Source organism: Semicossyphus pulcher, unplaced genomic scaffold (genome assembly GCF_022749685.1).
Source record: "Semicossyphus pulcher isolate SPU_LCO1_2020_fin unplaced genomic scaffold, fSemPul1.0.p SCAF_12, whole genome shotgun sequence".
NCBI lineage: Eukaryota > Metazoa > Chordata > Actinopteri > Labriformes > Labridae > Semicossyphus > Semicossyphus pulcher.
Window position 1 is genome coordinate 10,128,819 of NW_027211626.1, and position 25,604 is coordinate 10,154,422.

At 40.2% G+C, this 25,604-nt stretch overlaps 1 protein-coding gene across 1 annotated transcript; it reads right to left on the minus strand.

The window, feature by feature from the left end:
* Positions 1-838: 838 nt before the first annotated feature.
* On the minus strand, positions 839-23,616 carry sgms1a (sphingomyelin synthase 1a). The gene is made up of 6 exons (XM_069658946.1): positions 23,530-23,616; positions 6,761-7,643; positions 6,561-6,678; positions 4,833-4,986; positions 3,935-4,101; positions 839-3,243 (listed from the first exon to the last, which is right to left on the minus strand). The coding sequence occupies exons 2-6, from the start codon at positions 7,366-7,368 to the stop codon at positions 3,067-3,069; spliced, it is 1,224 nt and encodes a 407-aa protein (XP_069515047.1). The 5' UTR covers positions 7,369-7,643; positions 23,530-23,616; the 3' UTR covers positions 839-3,066.
* Positions 23,617-25,604: the final 1,988 nt, after the last annotated feature.

Below are 25,604 nucleotides of genomic sequence, written 5' to 3' on the forward strand. Positions count from 1 at the left end.
CACCTCCGATGTCATGTCTTGTTCTAAATCGTCAAATGTAGACTGCAGACCCGAAGACAATCCACCGGTATATTCTTGTCATATTTCTGATTCTCTACCGCTCTGAGCCGTTGCCTGCAGCGATCAATGTCCTTGATTGGAAAATGGCAGTATTTCACTCCAGCGTCTCTCACTTGGCCGTTCCTTTCAGAGGGAGGGGCACAATGCACACTGGGAGATGTAGGAATGCAGAAAACCACAAGCTGTTTGCACAACTTTCTCCACAGCTATGGCGCCAATTTCAGATATTATTGCTTCCATCGAGAAGAGCAGCTTTGACTGACGGCGGCTTTTTCCAGGGGCGAATTGCTCCTTTAAACCACCGCCCTTACAGTTACTACTTTACAAGAAAGATGTAACACTGGCTGCAGAGGGCTAGAAAATATAAGGAAGTGTGTGTAGGTGTTGAGAGTTAATTCAAAAACCTTATGTTTCGCTGACTTAAACATCTGGTATGAGGAGGAGAGAGGAAGACTTATGTTTAAATCATGAGTGAGATGTAAGGATTAAAAGGGGTCATAGACCTATGCCAAATATTTGCAGTAGGTAAAGAAAACAAAAATACTGAAAGAACACATTTATAAAGGAGAGGCCACCCCTCGCTCACCATGCTGGACTTATTTTTATGACTCGATGTCCCCCTCTGCTGGCTGATAGTGGATCAGCAATGACATCATCTTTTGGCACAATGAGTCGACACAATGAGAACATCTTTAATAAGAAGAAAAAAACAGACTGCAGCATGTTTATAAAGAAAGAGACCGAGAGTGAATGAAATACATTATAGTAAAATGTTTTATTCAAAAGCCTCCCAAGTAGAATCCTTTATCATATCTTACAAACATCTGGTATACGCACAAAAGGGGACAAAGAGGGAGAGGAGCTTAAAGAGAAACATACAGGATAACAAACTTTCATTTCTTAGAGACAAAAAAAACCTTGATTGGCAAACTAGAGGACTAACATTAACTCCAACCGTCATCTTTATCAAAGCCCTCGAACATTATTAGAGAAACCATTGCTTCAAACACAAACAAAATTTGGCTGTATTTAAGGAACCTGCTGTGCTCTTTAATAACTCTGCAGAGGTGAAATGATTGGACGATGCTACAGGAAGGAAGGTAAACCGTTGCTGTAAGTCATCTCAAACATTAAGACTCTTGTTGGCATTGAAAGGTGTTAGCTTCATTAGCTTACATGTTAACTTCTCACCTCCTCTAAAGAAATTAATCATGATCTTTATTAATTATTCATTTCAAATATGTGTAATCTTAGTGCAGTTTTTTATTAAATCTCTTATTTTGAAATTTCACATTGAGAGTTAAATCTTTCCCTATAGATGAACTTGTGCAATACGTATTCTTTAAACTTTCAGTCATAGTTACACAAAGAAAAAGAGCCAAAAACAAGTTAACAGTTCAAACATATTTTCACATTCATGGAAATCAATGGTATCCAAATATATCACCAGCTCTGTGCATCATGCGTCGGCTTGTTCCCCATAACTAGCTCCATGCTAAGTGTTTGCTACTTCTAGACAGAAGATCATTGTGGCGTTGCACTTAAGGAGGAAATGTAGAGGATACATCGTCCTCAAACTGTAAGGTAGCAGCTTGATTTTAGTACGAGAAAAAGCCACACAAAGCACGTACAGATTCATGACAGACATGCTCAGAAACTTTAACCCAAGCTTCTGTTTTCACAACTTTGACATTCCCTTTACTCAAAGGGAGCGTCACGTTTCCCTCTAGATCTCTTCGCCTAACACAGTTACAAGACAAGACAGTAATGAGGATAATGAGGAGTTCAGAATGTGGGGAACAAGAGCGGGGCGGGCTCATTATCTCCTGAGTGAGAGATGCAGCGATGATGCACAAGAGTGTAAGGTCCAGTATAACTCAGCAGAGATTTATTATCCTATTTCCAATCAGGCAGTGATGTTAAGCAGGGTGGAAAGTAAAACGAGCAGACATGGTGGGCGACTGAGCGTCAATGATTGGGCTTTGAACATGGCTGGTGTTGCTTAACAACTGATTGAAAGAAATGAAATGTTACGGACATAAAAAATACGATTAACAGTCCTTGTTTTTCACCAGCTACACCCAGACTGACATCATAAAGCATCAATAAATAAACTGGACATTTCACTCACTGCACCTAAATTTGGGGGAGATTTTCTGGTAAGGCTGGCTTAGTTGTTTTTACATTCATGGGAACGAGACTGTTAACCAAGTACCACCTCGTACCACGGCGTGGTCACAGCCGTGGCAAAGAGACACAAGACACATAGTACTTGAACTGTTTTACAATCAAGCTAAGGAAGGCACTGGATTCATGTTTTACCACATTAGATTCTTAAGCTCTCAGTTATCCATCTTGAAAAAGGTAAAAATCTAAAAATCTTTTCTTGGACATCATTTGTTTTTGAAAAATAAAGTTTGACATACTTAAAAAAATTATTTTTTGCACCTTTGACTCATTTTAGCAAGGGCGGTTTACAAAAAGTAATTTGCTATAAAAAAAAAAAAAGGAAATTGCTTATGGCATTTTGGTTATCAAATAAGTATTTGATTGACACCATTTGCACTAAAAATCTTGAAAAGAACGAGAAGACATAACTATGGGTTTGTGCAGAGAGAAAAAATATTTAAGTCCTTTTTGGCCAAAAACGTTTGAGATTCAAAAGTTGACTGAAATGCTTCATAGCTCTGCTGAAAAAAAGCAGAAACTGATGTGGCCGTCGACGAAGAAAAGACAGAAAACAAATATAAATTAGTGCTCTGTGTTGACAAAAACTACCAGAAGAGAAAAAGGACGAGAGAAAACAAAAATAATATATATACTGTATGTACATACACGGAGAAAAAAAAATACTAGATGGGTCACAGTGCTACCCATTTGGACAGGGATGTGTCTGTTACTAGAGGTGAAAGGACAGCGCTACATTTAACAGTGCCATCTCCACTGGGGTAAAAACAGCACTTATGGAAGTCATAGTCCTCGCCTGCCAGCTGACATGATGAGTGGTCACTGGACGTCCAGTCGGCTGTACTTCACGCCACGGTTCAACTGCAACGCTCGCCATGACAGCGGCAGCTGATAGTTACGAGGGACCGTGCCGTTAACGTTCTCCTCAAAGAATTGGAACAGTCTGTACCACCACACCCGCGAGAACGGGTTACTCTGCGACGTCTCCTTCAGCGACTGAAACACACGACACAAAAACTGTTAGTGGGCTCATTAAACGGTGCAATTTTGCAGTTTCCTTTGAAATATTTGTAGTTGTTATTATTATTATTATTGAGGTACTACTGTCATTTCATAGTGTGTAAGATTTTTAACTTGACTCCTTAAAGTAAAAACATTTTGAGAAACAATTTATAGCAAATATAACCAGACAGAGATGTGTTTATTCCACCAATCGAGTGAATGAAATACCTCAGGATACTTACACCAAGTTAAGATATAGATATTAAATGGTTTTGGGAAGTAATCTTATTTTTACTCTTGCTTAGAGTCAGATCACTTCATACCATTCTCATCTCTGTAAGACTACACATGACACATCAAAGAGCAGCCATCTAGTTAGCGTTAGCGCGAAGACTGGACACAGGCAAGTAGCCAGGCTCTAAACCCAAAGATCAACCTATAAGTACCAATACACCATCTCTAAATTGTTTAATACAACAGCCAAAGTGTATAAAGAACAGGGCATCTACTGAATGTGTCAGATTTAAGATCTATATTTAAGTTAATTGGCTGCTAGATGTATCTGCTCTCATATGCCTGGTACTGATTTTGTCATTCCGCTTGGCAACAAAGTAAATAAGCAAAAAGCAAAAATCTTTAAGAGGAAAAATAAAATATAACTTGTGCAGCATGTTGTTTCTCTCACCTGCTGGTTGGCCATAGTGTGGTACCACCAAAAGAGGCGTGTTGTGATGAAGTATGCGACAACCACATCCACAGTGTAGTGGTCATGGGCCAGAAGGATGCAGAAAATCCCCACAGCGCTCAAGCTCCAGCAGAACCAGTGGTACCACCAGAACCGCCTGGGGGAGTCTGACAAATCAACATAAAAAACATGAGCAGGGTTAATACATCAATCTGTAGCTTTAACTGTAGAGAAATTGAAAGGCTCAAAGTGCCATTAGGACTGTAGAGTGTAGTTGGTGTGGCCTAAAGAGATCAAAGAGCAGAAATATCAGCCATACTGTTCACTTTTTCACCACAAGATGTCACTGCTGTCACAGGTGGAATAACATTGTAGAACCATGTGATTCAGCAGAGAAGGTTTGAAGAGTTGACTAAAAGCTAGCTGTAACAACATCTATCACTTGACCAAGCAGTATAAATGCTGTACCTTCTGACCCTTGTGCTCAGTGATGAACAAAGTGGCTGTACAAACCAAATAAGAGAGATAATGGAAATGCCTGCTGATGCACAGAAAATGTGATTGTGTAACAGAGTGATGTCTTAACATGCTGACACTAACATGTTAACAGGCGTGTGACTGGATAGCAAAACGTTTCCTCTGCACTTCCTGTGTGTCTACATTTCCTGAGACTACTTAGAGGCGGGTCGCAGAAGAGCTGAACTTTATCAGGAGGGTGCAAATGGAACTGAAACTGGAACTGAAGTTGTGAAATTGAGCATGTGTTGTAATAAGTATGGAAGTGAGTATTAGATTACACATAAGTCATCAAAAAAAGAGTTTGAGAAAGTACAACGAGGCTTAGAGGGTAAATCTTTACAGTTTAACTGAAACTTCTACATAGAGAAATTCAACTTACACTCCTTGATGAAGAGGTATGTAAGTGTCAACATGACTGTGTGGCCGCTGTACAGATAATCTCCACACATGGTGTGTGAACCTGTGATGGATAGTCCCCCGCCAGCAATCATCTTCATTATCCTCCTCGCCTGTGCCTCCCAGTTCCCGAGGAGCTGAAAGACACACAGCCATGACATCATCTTTAGATTATGAATAAAAGTATAATGACGGATAATAGTGTCAAGGACTGTCACTTTTCCCAAAAATCAAGTTCGAACAAATTCAACGTGATAGGGAATTCTTTGGAATTATATCGAACAGTAACATAAACAACCTTTCCCATACGTAGTGGTACATACAGCGCTGCTGAGGTGTGTTGTTGTCGAGATGATCAGTTCTGTTGCACGGTCTTATACTACAAGCGGAGCTCTGTTTTGGGAAGAGCTAAGTGCGTGAGAGTGGGGTGGTAGAGCGAGTGAGAGATAACGGAAGTGTGTGTGCACGAGTGTCGGGGACCGAAGCAACAGAAGAGCAGAGAAAAGAGTGATCGGTAGCTGTTTAAACGACAGAACTAATGTACAGTTTAGGTTTGCTGCTGGCGCATTAAAGTGACGGGAGTTAGCCCCGAAAACCAGCTACAGCTACCACGGAGCAGAACAACAATTAGTCTCCCCTGTGCTTTCTGACTACAGTCGGGACGCTGAAGCAGGAAAGGTAAACAACGGCTCGGCTCGTTAGTTTCCTCCATTGGTTTGTAGCATCTGTTGGAATACGAGGCACACTACTTTAAATGTGATAGCATTCTGGGACGCTGGAAAGCAGATAACTAATTTGTTTGAGGGCAAACGTTATCTGCTGTGCTTGAGTTTTGAACTCGATCACATCATTACAGTTTGAACTATTAATATTTCACCAGGTTCGAACATTGTATCGAATTTTGATTGAAAAGTGACGGCCCTAATAGTGGATGGAGACTGGATTCATGCGAGGACATGTCGCACCTCATTTTAGATTGCATTTGCAAAGTTCTCTTATCCAATTCTCAGATTCGGATCTCATAGGAGGCCAAGTTACAAAGATAACTAGAATCCTTACATAGGAAAACAAGTGTAGAAATACTCAAGGTCTTTCACTGAAGGACAAAGGATTTAACAACCAAATGATAGAGTTATCAAAAGTTAAAAAAGATACAAAGTACTCTCTGCTTTCAGCTTTGCAATGCTGTAGATGTATACAGCATATTTTTACTAAAAACCTTCTGTCGAATAACTTTTAACCTATCAGATAAATTTAGTGGAGTAAAAAGGTTCATTTAATGCAAATTCTCATGCAAAGTAACCAGAGTTTGATTTAAATACAATGAATTTGTATTTACATCCTATAGTGTGTGCATCTCTTACTTTGAGACTCAGTATGACCTCCTAAAACAACCTGTTGTATTGTTTAACCACACAAACACACTGCGTGACACAGTGGCTCACAGTATAACTGGATATGAAACTGCTTTTCTACCAGAGGAACATCGCGACATAATCTAATAGAAAGCACAAAAAACTGAACATGCACTTATCTTACAATCTATGGTCAAGGGAAAGCACTCCAAGGCTTTTAGTTACAAAAGAGATTTTTTTTTTTCACCGAGTTTTGCCGTTCAGCACGTTTGTGCCGAAAGCAGTTGAGTAACAATGAGGCCTTTCATGCTCGAACAACCTACAACAGAGAGAGGAATAAAAGTGTGTTTTTTTACCTTTGGAGAGCATTTGAAGTGCATCCCGGGAACAGGCAGAGTGGTGATGTACATTGTAATACACCGGTACAGATAGAGTGTGCCCACAATGAAGAAGAACCGCCTGCCTATAATTGACCTGAAAAAAGGACAAAGAAAATGAATAAATAGATCTATATTCAGATGAAATTCAAATTCTCAGTGGACAAACATGAGTGTACCTGTGCTTGAGAAGTATCCACTGTATCAGCCAGAGCGCCACCAGCAGCATGCCGTTAATCTCACAGATGGAGAAGGCCCACTCCACCCTGTTGAACAGGTCGAAGAACTTATCGGGCAGAGGTGGAGTGTGCTCCTTTGGTGGTACTCTCTCATGGACAACTGAAATGACCACAGTGGTCGTAACAAAGCACACCACCGCGTAGACGAACGCTATGCCCGTCTTCCCCCACTCTGCAGGGAACGAAGGGCGCGCGTTCTCCATAGTTGGGATGGGGATGTGGACCATCTCCATCCTGAAGTCCTTCATTGTGCCATTCCTCTGAGGCTTGGTGGTTCCGTTCGGTAGTCCACCTGCATGCCCGTTTGCATGCCCGTTTTTGTGCGCCTCGATGTGAGTCTCTATCCGCAGGGTCTCCAGTCGCTCTAATAGTTGCTGCCCGCCATCAGATGACACCCGCGAGAGAGGAGGCGTCTTGAAATCTGCCTCTGTGAGCCTGAGCAGAGTGGGACCTCCCGTCTCACGTAGCGCATCCATGTACTCCGGCATCCCCTCTTTGCTCAGCCAGTCAGAGACGTCCTTTGCTGACCATAGTGCCACCTTCTTCATGTTGGCCGGTGGGCAATGCGATGATTAGGAGGGTCCTCGGACTAGCGGGGAGCGTTCACAAGAGGTTCTGCGGTCTAGGGGGCAGCGGTGAGTCCTCTCCAGTTTTGGCACATGGTGTTTCCTGCACCCCGAGGGAGCCCAGCCTCCTCTTAAAGCGATGTGGGAGACAGCAGGCGGCAGGGTTGATCAGGGTCAGGGGTGATAGACAGCAAATGAACCACAATGACCTCCTTTGGCTTCTTCACCTCATGTGCTCTTCTCCACACAATGCTCCCCTGTTAAAAGGAAAAGTAAAATGTTGTGAATCAGAATACAGTCACATCCACTTCCTCAACGCTACTGGGTGTAGTCACGGACCGGACGCCTTGTCAGAAAGCCATGGCCAGCGCTCTGACTGAATAATAAAGTGGAAGAGGCACAGGTTGTTTGGCCAACTCGGAATTACTGAAAATTAAGAAGTAAACCACTTGAGCTCAGTTTCACAGGAATTAAACACTGAATGAATAATTTACATTGCTCTAAAGCTCTTACTTTAACAGCAGCAACAGTTAGAGGGCTCAATCGATCCGTTTCTACACTTTGATCCTCGCTGCAGGAAAACCTTTTTGTACATCAGTGACCACATCTTCCTGAGTTGAATATAAATGTGATGGTTTTATACATGACCCTCTTTTCCTACAAGTACTGTATGCAGTGGTTCTGTTGAACTAACCACTATTTTTAGGAAACACTGTGTAGCAGCAGTGGTGGCAAGAGAAATGATGGATGGGAAGAGAAAAGAGAACATGTATGAAGGGGCAGCGATCAATCACTAATTTAATATGATGAAAAGGCAGGGCAAAACCGATAAATCTTCATTTCTACGGTTTGATGGAGTACACTGCCAAGTCAGCTGACCCTCTAATTCAGTTTTTTATTGATTAATTGGTCACATAACCTAAGAAAATATATGAAAGCAGAACCCACACTGTAAATGTAGCAGACAAAATTCTGTCCAACCAGCTTTTCAACGTGTAAACAGTTTTTTTCCACTCTGTGTTTCTCTCAGTCAGGCTTCAGGCAACAGCAGAGCCTAGTGCTAACAAGCAGATGAACCCACACATCTGCTACATATCATGCGTTTGTTTACACAACGCGATGTCAGCGGTGGACACAGGGTGGCCCTGCTTGTGTGCTTGTGTTCGGGGGGGGGGGGGGGGGGGAGTGCGAGGTACAGCTGTGGGCAAATCCTGATCTACTGCATGCATATGAGGAAAGAGGGAGGACGGGAGGACGGGAGGACGGGAGGGGGAAAGACTGCAAGGAGGAAATCATAAATCAGAGTGAAGGTCAGCACTGAGCAGTGAAACAGCCCCACCCCTGTGAAGAGGGCAATCAGCCAGCAGTCAGGCCCCAACACAGCCAGCCAGCCAAGCTCTGCTGTGGCCAAAAGGCTGGTTGGCAGGACAACAAACTGCACATCAGTACCTCATCACTTCTTCCCTCAGCTGAGCTCAGAGGCCTGTTCATTTAGGCCAGAAAAACAGGGCCAAATAAATGGGTTACATGCTAGGTCGTCTACAACTCCGACAAACACCTGGCATCAGATTTATTCCTGCCGAGGTCTGGAGAACAATTTGACCTTATAACCCCCTTGTTTGGAAGTGTAACACACATTAAAGAGCAAGTGTAAAAATACTCATCAGAAAAGCTAAACTAACCCAGCTGTGTATCTTTACATAGTTTGAAGAGTGCAAAGGAGAACAGTATTGAGTGGGAAAGGAATTGCATCAGAGTGTGAATGGTGTACAATTCAGACACATCAGAGATTAGCTGTCACTGAGTCAGCTTTGTGCTGGAGACCTTTGGTCTATGAATCAGCTTACAGCGAGCTCGGTGAGGACATAATCTCACTCAACTTATCTGGCGAAGGGAAAAACACACTAATCCTGAAACTATATCAATTTTTTTTTTTTTAAAGTGTTCAGTTTAATTCAAAATTAGCAGTTTTCTGATTTGTACTTAATTTGTTGTTGTTGTAAAACTGCTTGAGAATAAAAACTATTCTAGTATTCTAGTAAAGACATGATACTACTATTCACAGCAAGCAAAGAGCTAGACATGGAGAAAACACACCATGTCTGGAGTGCATACGGTATGTATTAGCTGAATACTTTTCATTGGCTGTAACTTGACCCCGAGCTAACACTGCAATTCTGCAAAAACACGAGGTGGAAAATCTCAAGCAAATCTTTGTGTACTGAGGTAAACAAACGCCTGATGATGATCACGTCGACAAGGCTTTGGGAAAAAGTTTCCGCCAGGAGGGAAGCAGGTGAAAATCAGACCACGTGTGGCTTTAGTACAGTACTGTTTGAAAGCAGAGAACAGCAGATACAGAGGAAAGGCCAGAAATTCTTCAGCCTTGTGTCGGGAATTTTAAACAAGATAAAAACAAAACACTGAAGCTGCTGCCCAGACAATGACTCTTTGACCTTGAAAGTTTTGTCTTCCTTTCAGACAAGTTAGAAAACATTACAAAAGACAACACAGAAGAGAAGGGTTGGTACTTAAAACGCTGAGGTGTGTGCTTACTGAGAAAGGACTTCTATTGTTGTATGTTTACACATTGTAGGCCGGCTCCTACTTACAGAACTGACATCATTTATTTAAGGGTGTTTGAAGAGTTCAGGGAAGTGGCCTTTAACTTTTTATACATGATCACAAAGAACACGAGGCACACACTCAGGGTTGCACGCACACAGAAGATAACAATGCTGGGGTCTTTGAAGGGTTTTAAAGCGATATGAGCTTTACAGATTGGACTTTGCCTGTTTGTTTACGAGCAGCGTTAAGTTTCAGAGTTCACACTTACTAAAGTGATGAATCAGTTCATCCTTGTGTCCAAATATATCAATAAACAGGAGGAAACTGTTGAAGACGAAAAACTACTTATTTCTGGATTCCTCTGATACGTGTGTGAGTGTGCGAGTGTACATGACAGCTCACATCAGCTCATTTCAAAATCTGCCATGAACCTCGGTGCTTTTATTTTTATGTATGGAAATGTTCTTATCAATGCTCGAGTATTGTGTCATCGTACCGTGACATGATTTGTTTTCCACGTTGCAGTGCTTGTTTGAGATGCAGCCAGACTCCAAAAACGCTAATAATTCAGTTCTAATGTTATTGCACTTTTGGAATTAGGGAACTTAAACTGTATACACATGTCCAAAAAAAACTAAGCCAACTGGTTTACAATTATTATTTTAACAACACCTAACTTTGCTTCTCTTAAAATCAATATTTACCCATTTGAGGTTCACTGAGCATCTCTTTGCTACACATTCACACAGTTTGTCTGTTTTGTCAGCTCATGAATAGTTTAGTTCAAAAGGGATACCACACCCAGAACCTTTAAAGTATACAGTGCTCCCTCCTGAGAGGTGGCTGTAAAAGGTTTATAGTTTGTTCTGTCACAGAAACTGAGACAAAAGTCAGCTGTGTTCATTGATTCTAAAATAAAGTACTTACAAGTACAGACAGGCACCTGGATATTAAATAATAGTGTTGATACAATTAGTTCACTTTACTTTCACTTCACTGACTCTGATAGGGTAAACTGACACACAAGCCACAATTGCGTTTTGTCTGGAGGAAGTGGAGCATCGTGGTTTTGGGTCGAGTATCACTTTTCAAGTGATACTCGCTCAAGGCCAACCCAGTGTTGAAGATAATAGTGGAGGGAGCACTGCTTAAAAAGGCCTTGTGGGTTTTCTTGTACACAAACAAAAGTTATGTTATTGAATACATCCTTGAGGGCTAAAAGTGTGTTTGTCGCTATTTTCAATCCATTGTGTACCGAGTCTTTTTCTACCCAGTCTTTCATGGCATTTTGATGCATATCTTGGCGTTCAACGATCCACTGTTGATCAGTCTAATGGTGTGAAACCATCAGCAGCACAGTGTATAAGCCGTGTCTCAATCCAGGGGCTGCAGCCTTCGAAGGACATGGTCTACGGAGGATGCCACAGCAACTCTTTCAGATGCAATTATGCGTATGTGTTGTTGAAAAAAAGAGCCATATTTTTTTATATCCCACGCCTCCATTTGTCAGCTGTTTGCAATCGAGTTTACCTTAATGGGTGAGGCACTGTGCCTTGTCAGTCCATAAACTGGGTTTATAATCCTAAGTGACTCAATTTTAGCCTTAAACTGGTTGAAGCTCAGCTACTCTGAAGAGTATTGTTGCTTTTTATGTATTGTAAAGGGAAGAATATATAACAAAAAGGCTATGAATGCAACAGCATGGCCTGGAGGAAACAGACACCAATAATGAGAAACATCACGATAAAAGGACAGACCACAAAGAAGCAGACCAATCACAGATGTTAAATCTAATACAAAATTGCATTATTCCAATAAAGTAAACGTAAAAGTAAACGAGTAAAAGGAGTGGAACCAAGACAGCAAAATTAGCTGTGAACTAAAAGAAAGCTGTTTGAAACTGTAAGTTTGACTGTGTCAGACTCCAATGAAGTATTGCTGTAATGGCACTATTCCCTCATGTGCTAAATCTTCCCTCTCAGAAGTTTCGTGGGGGCGAGAGGAGGGGAAGTGTGTGAGGCAGTGCATGTGACATCACCAGAAAAAGATCCCACCCAAGAGTGCAATATGTCAAGCTGACACAAACATAAACACACCGTCCGCAGCCCATCTTTAGGCAGCGGAGAGTGGCACCGGATGACTCACACACAATGGCTTTGGACAACTTAGGACAAACGCATTACCCAACTGGCTCTGGTAAACTTAAATCTACTCATACTACAGAGCAGCCCCTCATGAGTATCACTAAGCTACTTTACAGTCTTTCTTTACACTTTTAACCCATTTAAAAAAGCCTGATGGGAATTTGAGCTCCATAATAAAAGGGCACCTGTGCTTTAGCCAAATTCCTTCTCCTCCTTTCATCGACTCAACAGCATTGGCCTCAGAGGGGAGGAAAATTGTTTCCTTGACCTGTCACAACCTTCTGTCTTTTAGTTTCCACCTCTTCCTTCATTCGCCCCCCTGTTTGTCTGATGAGGAGCCAGCACCTACTGACAATACTCTCTATCTCTATTCCTGCACATTTGTTTCCTGCAGTTCATTTCATTCTGTGTTAGTATATGATTTGTTTGTGGCCCTTACAACACTTGCGTCACATGAGATTAAAATCTACCATTGAAAAGAATGGCCCTCGTCAAACTGGCAGGAGTACAGACGCATGAATACTGATGAGATCCGAGCGCAGATATATACAGCCTCGGGGCTCAAAACACAGACAGGTATGCAAGCAGGCACGTCAACCTGAGGCACGTCACATTTGCCGTCCACAGTCATACCAGCTCATCTGAAATACGTAGCTTATTTCTAACAAATACAGTAGGCCTCTTAGGTAACAGTAGGTCTCATTGAGTACACCGGGTCCTGAAGCCGTCATAATACGGGCTTTTTAAAACAACAACATGTCTGTGCTTGAGCTGGGTGCTGAAACAAACTATTCCTGTGTTTCCAACAAGGGATATAAGGGCAGGGTGATTTCTCACCTCGGAAAACAAACCTAATTTATAGGCAACAAGGAGTTAATTTTTGAGGTGTGGTTAAATGGAAAACTTGATTCAGCGATCTTTTAAACAAACGTATGCACTTCTGCTTAATCCTCCAAGAGACATTCAAATTTGAATTGGAAAGTTGTAAAGTGTTTCCATGCAACAAGTGTGACGCTTTAACCAGAAATAATTGAGATTGCAAGAGAATAAAGGTTGCTGACAGCACAAAGGTAAGAGTAATGTATATTTTGTCTTGCTCCATTCAGGCAGACAAGTAATCTGGCCAGGTCATTTACCACGTTTGTTTTTAGCAAATGTTTGACCTGATATGAGCCGTCAACCAACCACCACAGTAGATCATATGCTTTCCTCACGTTATGTCACCATAAAAGTCAAACAAACATGATATTCCCTCATTTTAAAGGAATGCTTTGTTTGCCGTCTCCCTGTATTGGGTCCTAAGGGTGTTGTCCTCACCTTTATCCACAGTTTTTGAAAGAGCAGTGTCGCTTTACAGATCTCTTTCTTTTTTTATCTTGATGGACAAACTAACAATGGGTGAACAACATGCTCTCACCTGTATCCCTTTACACCTTGTATACAGATTCACTACAGGATGACAATACAAGGCTAATATTTGCACTACTGGGGCCAGCCTGGTTAAAGTGACAGATATACGGTTAAAAATTAACTATGTATCGTCCACCTCTAGATTAAAAAGTAGTTCAGTCCTATCGTTAAGATGGGTTAATAACCTTCCACCAAGCTTTTTATGAGAGTAGTATCCTGCTCTTTTCCAGAAACTGTAATGTCATAATCAGTGGTAATGCCCCGTTAGCTTCTAAGATGCTCTGGGGCCGGCAGTACAAAGCTAGTCTCAGTTCAACGATTTGGGAGGCACAGAGAAAATGTTTCATCAGGGGTTTGCCTCAGTGGACACAGAGGGGATGAATAATATGCTTGGAATGTGCCACACGTTGGAGATTCAAAAAGGGTCACCTAACTCAAAAAAACAGAGATGGTTTCAGTTTTATGTGCCACAAATTTGAGATTTCTGCCACCAAGCAAATACAAGTTGCGTGGACTTTCATTAGCACTACTCTAGCGACAGAAGGGTTTTTTGATATTTAAAGCCTTTGGAAATTTGGCTAGAAAGATAAAAAAATGCACCACAGTTGAAAATTTCATTAAGCATACACAAAAATCTGAGTTAAAATAAACAGAACTTTTAAAAAAACCTAGATTAGACAACAGTTAATTTAGCTGTGTTGGCCATTACTCAAGACTGTGTGCAATTTGTTTGACATCTCCTTGGCTCCGAACACAACAAACAGTGCATCATGCGACATCAGCGTAGTGCGGCCCCACACATTATATTTGAGTCATATGAGTCAGATCAGAGGAGGAATCAGGTGCCTTGCCACTTGAAAATAACCATTAACTAGTCAGTAAAGGGCAAGTTAAAAAAAATGACTCTTCAAAGCTATGAATGCAAAACTAAATGATGGATATGTAGCATAAGCTAGGACCATACTATTACAGAACCACACTCCCTCGGCGAACGCTCAACAACTGCTGCGGAAAAAAACATCATTAACAGCCCACATAATACTCCCCCTATGGAAATACACAACTGTTGTTAACAGTCAACAACCGCAGAGGACACTTACGTTTGGTGTCAACAGCACTTTTCTTTTAATTGGATACCTGAATTAATTACATAATAAACATACAAGGCTAACTATGCCCACTTGAATCCCAATATCAGACAGGTTTACGGAAACTTAAATGAAAATATATGGATTGAAACGTATTCTTAATATTTTTTAGATACTTACTATTAAGTACATAAGACCTGAAATTACATAGTTAGACAGCTATTGTGGATTTAGGTTTCCAGTAGCTTAAAGTCGAGGTGAAATGAAAAATGTCTTTTTAATCCTTTTAGATCACATCCAAGGTAATATTGTGCATCTATTTGACAATATAGCCCAAAACAAAATACAGAAAATCCATTTTTTCGTATTCTTATATCAAAATTCAATCATTTTTTCTTCCTGTAAAAAAAAAATTTCCCGTGTGCTTCTGTAAGCTAGAACCAACCAATCAATCTACAACATTTAGCCGCAGAGCACCAAGAACGCTGAGTCAGTTAGCTAGCTACTGCGCTGTGGAGAACGTCTGTCTACGCCCACTTCTCAACGATCAGATCATATCCCGCTAATGATATGTCCCGCCCGCACATCCTGTTTCACTCTGAAATACGTCACGATACGGAAGCTAGATACTCTCGAAATGCCGTTTCAGCTCGACTTTAAAGATGCAAATCCAGGAACAATGCCAGTAATGTGATACCCATGAAAACTTGCCACGGTCTGTTAATAGGTCACCTTTCTTCCATTTACATACTTAGAGCTTAGTAAGAAATACTCCAAACGTCCATTTCTGTCTAGAAAAGAATGTACATGTAGAATGACAAAAACATATATTTGCACCTTCAACAGGTTAAATCGATATCAAACACATATCAATATGAACAAATATATTACACCATGAATCAAACTGGACCGAAGTTCTTTTGGAAACGGGCCGAGACCCGTCTTTTCTAGTGGATCTTGGTCCGGTTGTTTGGTCTGCAACAGTGTTCGATTCCGGCGTACACACCAACCTAAACGAACCGCATCGAGGGGACAAACGCTCCACGGTTCAGCTCAATCGGAATAAACAAGGCTGGTGTGAACCTTTATACTACACCCTGATTTCAAATGGCTTCCACGCCTAGTTTTCAATAGAGAAGAAACGCTTGATTACTTCCAAAGCTGTCTCTACTCAACTGCCTCCTAAGATTACTCTTCATCTCTGGAAACAATGACTAATAGCGACAGACTATATCTGACATGTGGACAACACGTGCACGCAACAAGCAGAAAACTGTTTCAGAAGACACAACTTAGCTTCCTTTCATAGCACATAAATCTTTGGTTTACTTTTACTAGAAATGTCAAAGCAGTCTTGTAAGATTGTGACAGAGCCACATTGAAGAGAAAAAAAGTGTCAAATGAATTGTCATTAGAAGGGTATTAAAACTAAGACACTAAGAGTGAAAATGTTTGTTTTGCCTTTTAGTGCTATGAAAATTAAACTGTCCACTGTAAATTAAAAGGATGTGGGTATGTGCCAGTTAAGAGATATGTCTGTGCCGAGGTGATAAAGGGGGATGTGACGTAGACGAAGGGGGAGATTCGGCGCGGCAGGGTTGAATTGGTGAGCGTCAGGCGAGAGTCTGCAGCTGCCCTTTACTACACAGTCTATTCAAATTGTGGAAAAATGTAATGAAGAAATAGACATCTCCCGCGGCTGAACGCAGCATGAGGACGCCAAGAACAAAGACTTTGGGATTACTCTTCCTCCGGATTCTTGGTGAGATCTATCCTTTTTTGTCTGGATTTTGACTACTGGTACCAGTCGCGCTCGATCGTTTTTTTTGTGGATTATATTTGGTTTTGTGAGCGAACTGAAGGTTCTGTTTTTGGGGACAAATGGACGACGACATCGACGGATTTATTGTTTGTTTTCGGGGTGGGAAAAGAAGGACCAAAAGCGACTATTTGAGTGAACTTTCGTTCAATTAAGTTCATATTTCGTTAGATTTGGACTTTTAGTTGGTTGTGAATATATATTGGACTGATTTAGAGAGTTATTTTTGTTGTAATTAAATTTTTATTTGTCGCATTGAGCTGGGTGAAGCATATTTCTGTGAGTGACGCATATTGCTCTGATCACCTAAGTAGACTGTCAATACATATTAAAAAGGGTGAAACTTATTTCATATTGATATTTTCTCTGGTACCTGTTTAAATTTTTGATTAAAAAGGTTATAGGTTTTCTTTTCTTCTAAAAGAACCCTTGAGCGTTGAACCTCGATAAAATAAAAAGGTCGAGTGTTACAAGATTAACGGCCTTACATGTTAATAGAAAATAAACATGAAAAAGATGGCATCAAATAAGTACAGTCACTGTGAATTAAGTCCACAGGCAGCAAGGTCTGATATGTATTTTTGTCAGTGAATAATCAATGTGTTAGCCCTAACAGCTGCTACAGAAGCTCCAACACGTGCATTACATAACATCCTCCTACTACTGCCTGGAAATATTGCACTTCAATCTTGTCAGATAAGTAGACTACAGTTGTAGTGTGAGATTGAAAATGGTTCCATTCTGAGCAAGAGGTAAAAAACAAATAATTTACAATGTGGACCTTTTTAAGTTTCAATGATCTGTGATTGTAAGTATTGACACTGTTGGTTCTCTCTGCTTTGTATGTGTTGCTAATACACACACTAAACTACATTCAGAAGGTGTAGCATCAATTAATGCAACATTTCAGGGCTCAACACTTAACTATAAAAGTGATTGCTAGTCTGACAACAAGACAAACTTTTAGTGGCAAAAACTGAAAATATAGCAGCCATTTTTACTCGTATTTGAATATTTAAGATACTATGTATGCAGTTATATGTCAGGTTAACAATACAAATGTGTCTAAAATAATGTTCAACAGCTTTAGTCAAGTAACCAAACCACATTCATGGTAGTTTGTATTTAATCTTAGACGTAAAACTTCATAAACTTCAGATGAAACTGATAAAGTTATTGTTTAACAAGTCCACCCTCATTTCCTTGTGTGAAAAATACCAGTTAGGCAGCTATTATCTCCTCAGGTCGCTCAGATATGTTTCCAGTAAATCATGGGCTGCATTTGTATCACCATTAACCATTATTCGAACCACTAATGTAACAAAGATTAAACCTTTGCTTCTTATGGAGTGCGCGTTTGCTGTTCCTATTTGTTGCATGTTAAAAATGGATTGCAAAGGACGACAAACAAAGGCCAAGAATTGGTTGGTTTTCAGACTTAATACCATGATCATGTAATTAACCCTTAAATCAATGAAGTAGTAAATGAAAAAGGGTTCAATGGAATAGTGTGATGCAATATTTTCATCATGTAGCCCTTAGCACCAGCTTTCACAGAACAATGTCATGTCTAGTCAGTCTGTTAATTAACAGAGCTAGGTGTTTGGCAAAGGGTAAAGATGAGACAGACCATAAAACGTAGATTGCTCTTGCAGAAGTCTCAGGGGGAGCTGAGCTGAATGGCACAACAACCACTGTACTGTAGATGCTGTCTGCTAATGAGGAAACCACCTGTGGTTTTATGAGTCACTTATCTGGATGTCAGGCCCTCACAGCCCCAGAGGAACCAACGAATAACGTGCAAAGCCGTTCTGTTCAACTGCAAGCGCTGCGGGCACATCAGAAATTATATCTAAGGTATTACACAGGGGACTTTTTTTGACGACAGGGAGTAATTAGTCGGCAGCACAGCTTTTGGCCCATCTTTTCTTTTATCAACAACCTAACCTGCAAAAGACTGTGTCAACAAGACAGCCTGACAGACCTGTAGTGGGTTTTATGGTTGACACTTGAATATTTTGCTTCTGCATTATTATGCTGTGGGCACCGTTCTTGGGCTAAGTTGAAGAGACAAGACATCAATTAAAAAATTAAAAGACATAACCTGATACTTTTTACTGGCCTGTGTGATTATGTTAGAGTATATGAACTTCTTGACCATTGATTGCCGTTAAACTCTCCTGCACTATGACAAAATCATTCTTCTATAGAAAGGAAAAGTCCCTAACTTTACATTCACAGCATTAATCACAGTCGACGTGATGGTGTCTGGGAGGGTGTAACCTTAAACAAACAACTTCCAGGTGCAGTCAGTGTTTCTATTTGTTTTACTTTTTACTCATTTACTGTGAAGTTTAAACCAGGCTTTAAAATGGGTTAGGCAAGAGGAGCCAGGGCAACGCCAACAACCACATCATTATCTTCCTGTACATTAGGCCTGAGCAATATGACTATATATATACACATCTTAAAACAATATGAAAACATCTATCGTATGTGTTGTGATGTCACAAATGTCACTGCTTTACAGCAATTTTGACAATGCTTTACATACTAATCCTTGCGATCCAGTCCGTAAAAGGACTCAGACTCAGCCCAAGGGAAAGTATTTAATTCACACAGGATTATCCAAAAGTAGGCTTTACCATATAGTTATTTCATATAGACAAATTATTTGTTAAATTACCAGAAAACATGAATATCATATAGCCATGATATATCGTGATTCATGTCGTTACCAAGAGATATAAAATACTATATTGTGATATAGGATTTTGGCCATATCACCCAGCCCTTCTGTACATCATGTTGTTGTATTATGTATACATATTATATATATTATTATTTATATAAATAAATGCCATATTAGGCCCATTGTAAGTAAATAGCATAATAATGTTAAGAAACTGATTAAAGTTGTAAATCCAATAGAAGAAACCTGGAAATTCTCCAGGATTAATTTAGAGGAAACAAATACTTGTTGTTATTTTCTGAGATTATAAATGTATAAACTTGCAACAACAACAACAACAACAACAACAAAAGTTTTCATTATGCGCATATCCTCAAAAACATCCGAAGAAAGTTGATAGACAAGTGGAATGCAGGAGGAACTTATTCAAAGCAAGTCAGGACAGATGGTTACTCAGCTCAGGTGTTAGCAGAGAAGACAAGAGGACAAAACTGACGACAAGCTGACCAACAGGGGCAGCTTGCTCTACTTAAAATTCCTAACAAATACTCCCACTCTCAACCCGTGTCCACATGCATTTGTCACTACATTTGTCATGTTCCTGCATCATCTGGTGGAGTATAAACCCCCACATAAGCATGCTTGCGAACTGTCAAATTGTGCCAAATTCATTGAAAAGTCTGTGTGGCTCTCTTCATTTATTCATACAAAGACTCCATAGTAAGATGACATTAGACTAGATAAACACAGTCTTTCTGTCCCACAAGGATAATTAAAATGGTATCTTTTATTGTGACATAATTTCTTTTCTGAAAATCAAAAAATAGGCTAAGTCTAAGTGCTACTAGCCTAGATTTGGAAAAAAAAAGCAGCATAGGCCACAGGAAACTGGGACATCATGTGAGTGCGGTTGAACTTCATGTGTGTCTAATTATGGCAGAAACAAGATTAAAGTCATTACATATTGTTTCTCTGGAGGCACAACTTATGCAGGCAATCAGATGATCAATGGCTATTGGCTGGCACAAACATTGCACTACCACAGGCTTGAATAACAAACAGGTCAAAGCCATGACATAATCGTGTTTTACGCTAGCTAATGTTGAGGCTTAGATACACAGAGAGAAACATATAAACACATTAGCAAATCTGTTTTTTTTGTATTGTTTTTTTAAATGTTGACTTTGTTTTGATTCCAAAAGTCAGAAAACCTACACAGTGCTTTCCGATTCAGGTAGGCTTTTTTCATACTGTTTTGTAGGGATGCACCGATACCACTTTTTTTCAGACCAAGTACAAGCACAAGTCTTACATATGGGTACTTGCCGATACCGAGTATGAATATGAGTACTTAATAATATCATTACAGTTTTCATTTTCATCAGATGTTCCTCACTTTCTGACAGTAGCAAAGTAAATTGTTAAAATGTCAGCAACAGTTGCAGTTGCATCATTCTGTCTCTAAACTTTGCTTCTCCGCCACCCTGCTTAACTAATGGGAGGCTAACGTCAAGCCGTAAAGTGGTATACGGGTGCGGTACTCGTCTTATTTTTACGTGTACGAGTACTTAAGCTCCGATACCGCCAGATATCCGATATGTGTATCAGTGCATCCCTTCGTTGTTGTCACCTAAAAAAAACAATAATACAACAAAATAGCCTAAATGTTGGGGTAATTCGAGACCTACACACTGAATCAATAGCAAGGTATTAATTGAGCAACTTTGGATCCAAAAAAAGATTTTCCTCTGGCTTTGTCAGGTAAACAAACATGGTCATGCAGTTAATGCAAACTTCGTTTGACCTTGCAGTAGGGTTGGGTGATGACTACCCAATTGGCATATGAAGCTGTCGCGTAGTAAGTTAAACCAATTTTGAACCAGACAGTGACGAGGTTACTACATGCTCTTCTACTCTCCACTGTGATTGACTCATTAGCTACAGATCTGTTAGCAGCTTTTTAATTATAATGCTATGTTGTTGGGGGGGCTCAGTGGTCTGATGGTCAATCCTTTCTCGAATGGATGGAATGGGACATTAGCTTGAAAAGCAGGTGTGATATCACCATTTTAAAGATTCTGCTTAATATATTGTACCAATGCAGCTTTAAACTGTTCTGCATAGAACATTAGCAGATGATCGTCTCCATTATACTGCAGTTTTGATTCCATAAACTCATTCCAGTGCACTGCTGGCTGTCTGCCTGTTATTATTGATTGATAATGTTTAAATCTAAATGTAATTAAAACCATTGTTACTTGTTTAATGTATTGTTCAGTTCATTCTGAGACAGTGGAGAAGTTATAGGAAGTGATTATTCAGGTATAAAAAATACTTTTTTCACCTTTAAAAACACCAAAAATATCTCTCTCACTACTTCTTTTGACACACAGACAACAGATTCTTCTTAATGTGTGCAATTATCCGTTCCCTGTCTCTCCATATCTAATGTGGTCTGTTGCTACATCATTCCTTTTCTCTGAGTTTATTTAATAATCTCATCTGTCTCTGTTGTCTTATCCTGTTGATATTTGTATCTTTCCTAATTTCCCAGTGCTCCCTGTTTCTCTTTCTCTCACTCCTTTAAATAAAGAGGTCAGATATTTGCATGAGCAAACACTAACACAGGTTACAGATAGGTGCAAAAATCACAAATAGGCATGCTTGTATTATTTAACTAGGGTATGTTACATCTGGAGTTGTGACCGAGTCACATCCAGTAAAGTTAAGCTGATTTAATTCATGAAAATGTCATTAAGTAATCTGCAGCCTATTGAAGTAAGAAAAAGTCCCCCCCAGGAAAGCAAACGTTGTGCTCCATCCAGTAAGGGAAACAAAAAAAATTAACAGCACAACACAATAAACAACTAAGAATTGAGTTTAACTATTCTCTAAAGAAAACATTGACAAAAAAGAGCTTTATCCAGGAAAGAGGAAGTTGCTGATCTAAGGTACTATTAGTCAATAGGCTCGGTTTCCAGGTGAGACCCTTTTCCAAGGCTGAATCAGTGCTGAGTCGCCTACAGAAAACTCATTGTTTCCACTTGTTGATACTCTGACATGCTTTGCTTAAGCAATGAGGCTGGCTCTGCAACTGGGCTGCATGCAGCGCTAACAATAAACCCCATTGACTCGCTTTAACATTTTGCCCCCTTTGACTCTCATTGCAGTCACACTGTTATGTCTGTGAAAAGTTGCTTTCTCACCAGTTCCGCTGCACAGACATCTCCCTGTTTGTTTCTATCACTGTCTCTCTTGGCTCATCTGTCAGTACAGGGAGTTCTACTGTGGGCCTTCACCAGCCATTCAGGGGAAAATCACCTTTTGTGTCTGAAATGTACAAGTAAAGCTTCATGTTTTGGTGGCTTGTGTTCATTTTCTAGCTTGGTTAACAGTCAGCTGGTCTTGCTAACAGGGCAGACGTGTCTTTTTCCAGCGACACAACTGTTCAAACACATCCGCGATCAAGTTTGTCCCCTCTTTTCCCTGAAGGGGAAGAGACGTGTCTGCGGAAAACAAGGCTCAATCGAGTCACCCGCTCCACCCTCTTCTTTGGAGAAACGAGGAGAAATATATTTCAAACCCTGTCAAGAGACGCAGGGCATAAACAAATGTTTGACTACAGTTATTGCTCTGAGTTAATATTTACAGAGAAAGAGGGAGCGATCAGATGGGGATACATTCACTGCCATTGTAAGGTTAGAAGACACACCTGGGAAATAGCGTTACATTAAATCATGGCGGACACATGTAAAGCTAAAAACAGTGCTTTCATTCACAACAAGGCCTCGGCAATCACTGTATAGCGTGGCTTAAGAGCTTATAGTCTGACCACCTAAAAATAGATAGCAAGCTGGCGTCTTCGGTGTTTCAGTTAGCTAGCGCGCGAGCTAAAACACAGCCCACAGTGGGCTCGCGAGCTAAAACAGCCCACAGTGGTGTCTGAATGTCTAGCGCGATTTGTTGTGTCGGTTAGCTACATGATTGTGGATTACAAGACTGTAAATTGTTCTTTGTTTCCAGCTCAACCTTTCTGCTCGGGTTAAATTGAACACAGCGGGACTGAGTGTAGCTTCCCTGCCCATCACGTTGGATCAGGATTAACGATAACGGGAGATGTTCGGTCGTCAACTGATAAAATGTTTTAACACAAGGCCAGTGGGCAGCATTAGTTAGCTTCCGTTACGTTTGGCTGTAAATATACTGTAAATAAATGGTTTTAGCTTCAGGTTATGTTTCAATACAACGGTGTTCAACACAGAGTTTGAGCTAACGTTACAGCAAACCCAACAGATACCCAGACCAGACTTGGAGCCAGAGTTAACGTTAACCAACCCACCTCACAAAGGGCTAAATGGGCCCTTTAGCGTGCACTGCTGTCGACAAAAGAATAATAAAGTATTATGTGTGTTAAGCAATTACCTTGCCGTCGAAATGTTGAAGGACTCCTCTTCTATTTGTAGTGGTTATCACCGCAATGTGGCACGAATCCCTCTGTGAGTCTGTCCGGTGTTTTCATGGGTAGGCGGTTTGTGACTGGAGAAGCGGGGAGTTCCCGTCATACCGTCACCCGTGGTGCCTTCAACGACCATCAGAAATGTCAGTGCCCGCAAGACAAAAGCCGGAAAAAGGCGTAATGGGCTAAGACATAAGAAAAAACTAGTATTTCTTTTAATACTTAACAATACGTTTACCCGCGCATTTCATCTTTTGTTTGTTCATCCGGATTTTGGTTAGCAAAGTAATGCTTGAAAAGACATGTTAACGCATTTGAACTCTGATGTCTGATGTCTTGAACGCAGCAACTGTGACAACTACGCAAAAAATGCAGCGTTGGAGCAGCGTTGGAGCAGCACGAGCCAGCCCCTCGTCTGCCCCATCTGAAGCCATCTATCGGTGAATGTTTGAAATAATAAAGGTAATTTAGCTTTTACCATAAAATTCTGAAATCAGGCTGAGATGAAGACTCATGGTTTAGATTATTTAGCAAATTAAGTCATTACACCAGTAAACTAGCAAATTTTAGGAGAAGAAATAAGGAGCAATTAGTAACGGTTGAATTTATATCACAATGATGACCATTTAATAAATGTTAACAAAACATTCAATTTCTTCAAATCCTTTCCTTTTAAATTCCAATTCTTGTGAAACCGCTCCACTATTAATAATTATAAAATTGAATGAGTAGAGGAGTGGTGACATCTTAATGAAGATTTGAGCTACTTTGATGGCACTGATCAGCTTAAACTGCTTGATGAGATAGGATAATTAAGTTGGCATATCTTAAATACCCACTGATCACTCACCGTCTCTATAGTTAACTTTACATCCTAATCAGGCTTTACTGATATGTGACTCAATCATGGATCAACAATTAATCTGTTTTATTCAGAGATTAAAAGGCCTCTTTAATATGTTACACGTCCAGAAGTCTCCAAAAAACATTAGACATAAAACCTTTACAGGCTCCTGCTTCACTTCAAAAGTTACTACAGTTTTTGATATTTATTCAGCAAATGCCACATGGGACCTCCTGTATAGGACACTGCAGAGTCCTGTGCTGAACTGAAAACTAGAACACCAAATAATAGATAGTATAGTATTCAAGGAATCCTAATAACTAGTGGTTGGGATAATGATGTTTTGATCCAATGTGGGTTTTAGATTGTGGGTAGAAAACCACACTACAGGGTTGTTTTGATCCTGTAAGGCAACAGAAATGTAAAAATAACATCAGCACTGGGTCAAAACACCCTGTTGGAACTGGGTCAAGTTAACCAAGTGCTGTGTTGGTGCTAAATTAACCCACTCTGGGTCAGTTTTAAACCATTGATTTTTAGCGTGTAATTATGTCACAGACATAACAAAAGAAAATACAAGCATTTTTCGGAGTTACTGATAATAATACAGTATGTTTGTATGGATGCTGTGTTTAACGCTTTATTGCAGGTGCAGGCATGTCATATTTAAAGTTGAAATTTCAGTAAAACTACTTAATTTTCAGTCCCTCTTAAATTGGAGAGGTTCAAAGAGCATTGAAATTACATAGAATACTTTTGGCTTTTCACCACTGGGAAGACTAATGAGTAACATATGAGGTATATTGCTGTAAAGGATCAGTTGAAATAAAGAAAGTAATGCACTAATGAAACAGAATTCCTACTACACATAAACGACTCAACAAATCAAGTTTGTGACCTCTTGTGACTTTGAGAGAAACTTTTGTCTATGAGGTCACATAGTCCTTCCTCTTTTCAGGCAAATATGGAAGGTTACCGTGGAGTGAACGTTTTATCTACTTTGATCTCAAAGAGGGTGAAGAGGAACTACACCATCCTGATTTACAAGAAACCTGATAATCTCACAAGACATCTGTGCATAGTTTCATTTTCCGTGTTCAAGTTTTTTCTTATGAAACTACAATTATAAATTTGCCAGCAGCTTCCCTACAAAATAGTCAGCAGAGCCCCCAACCCCTTTCCCAAACAAAAGCACAC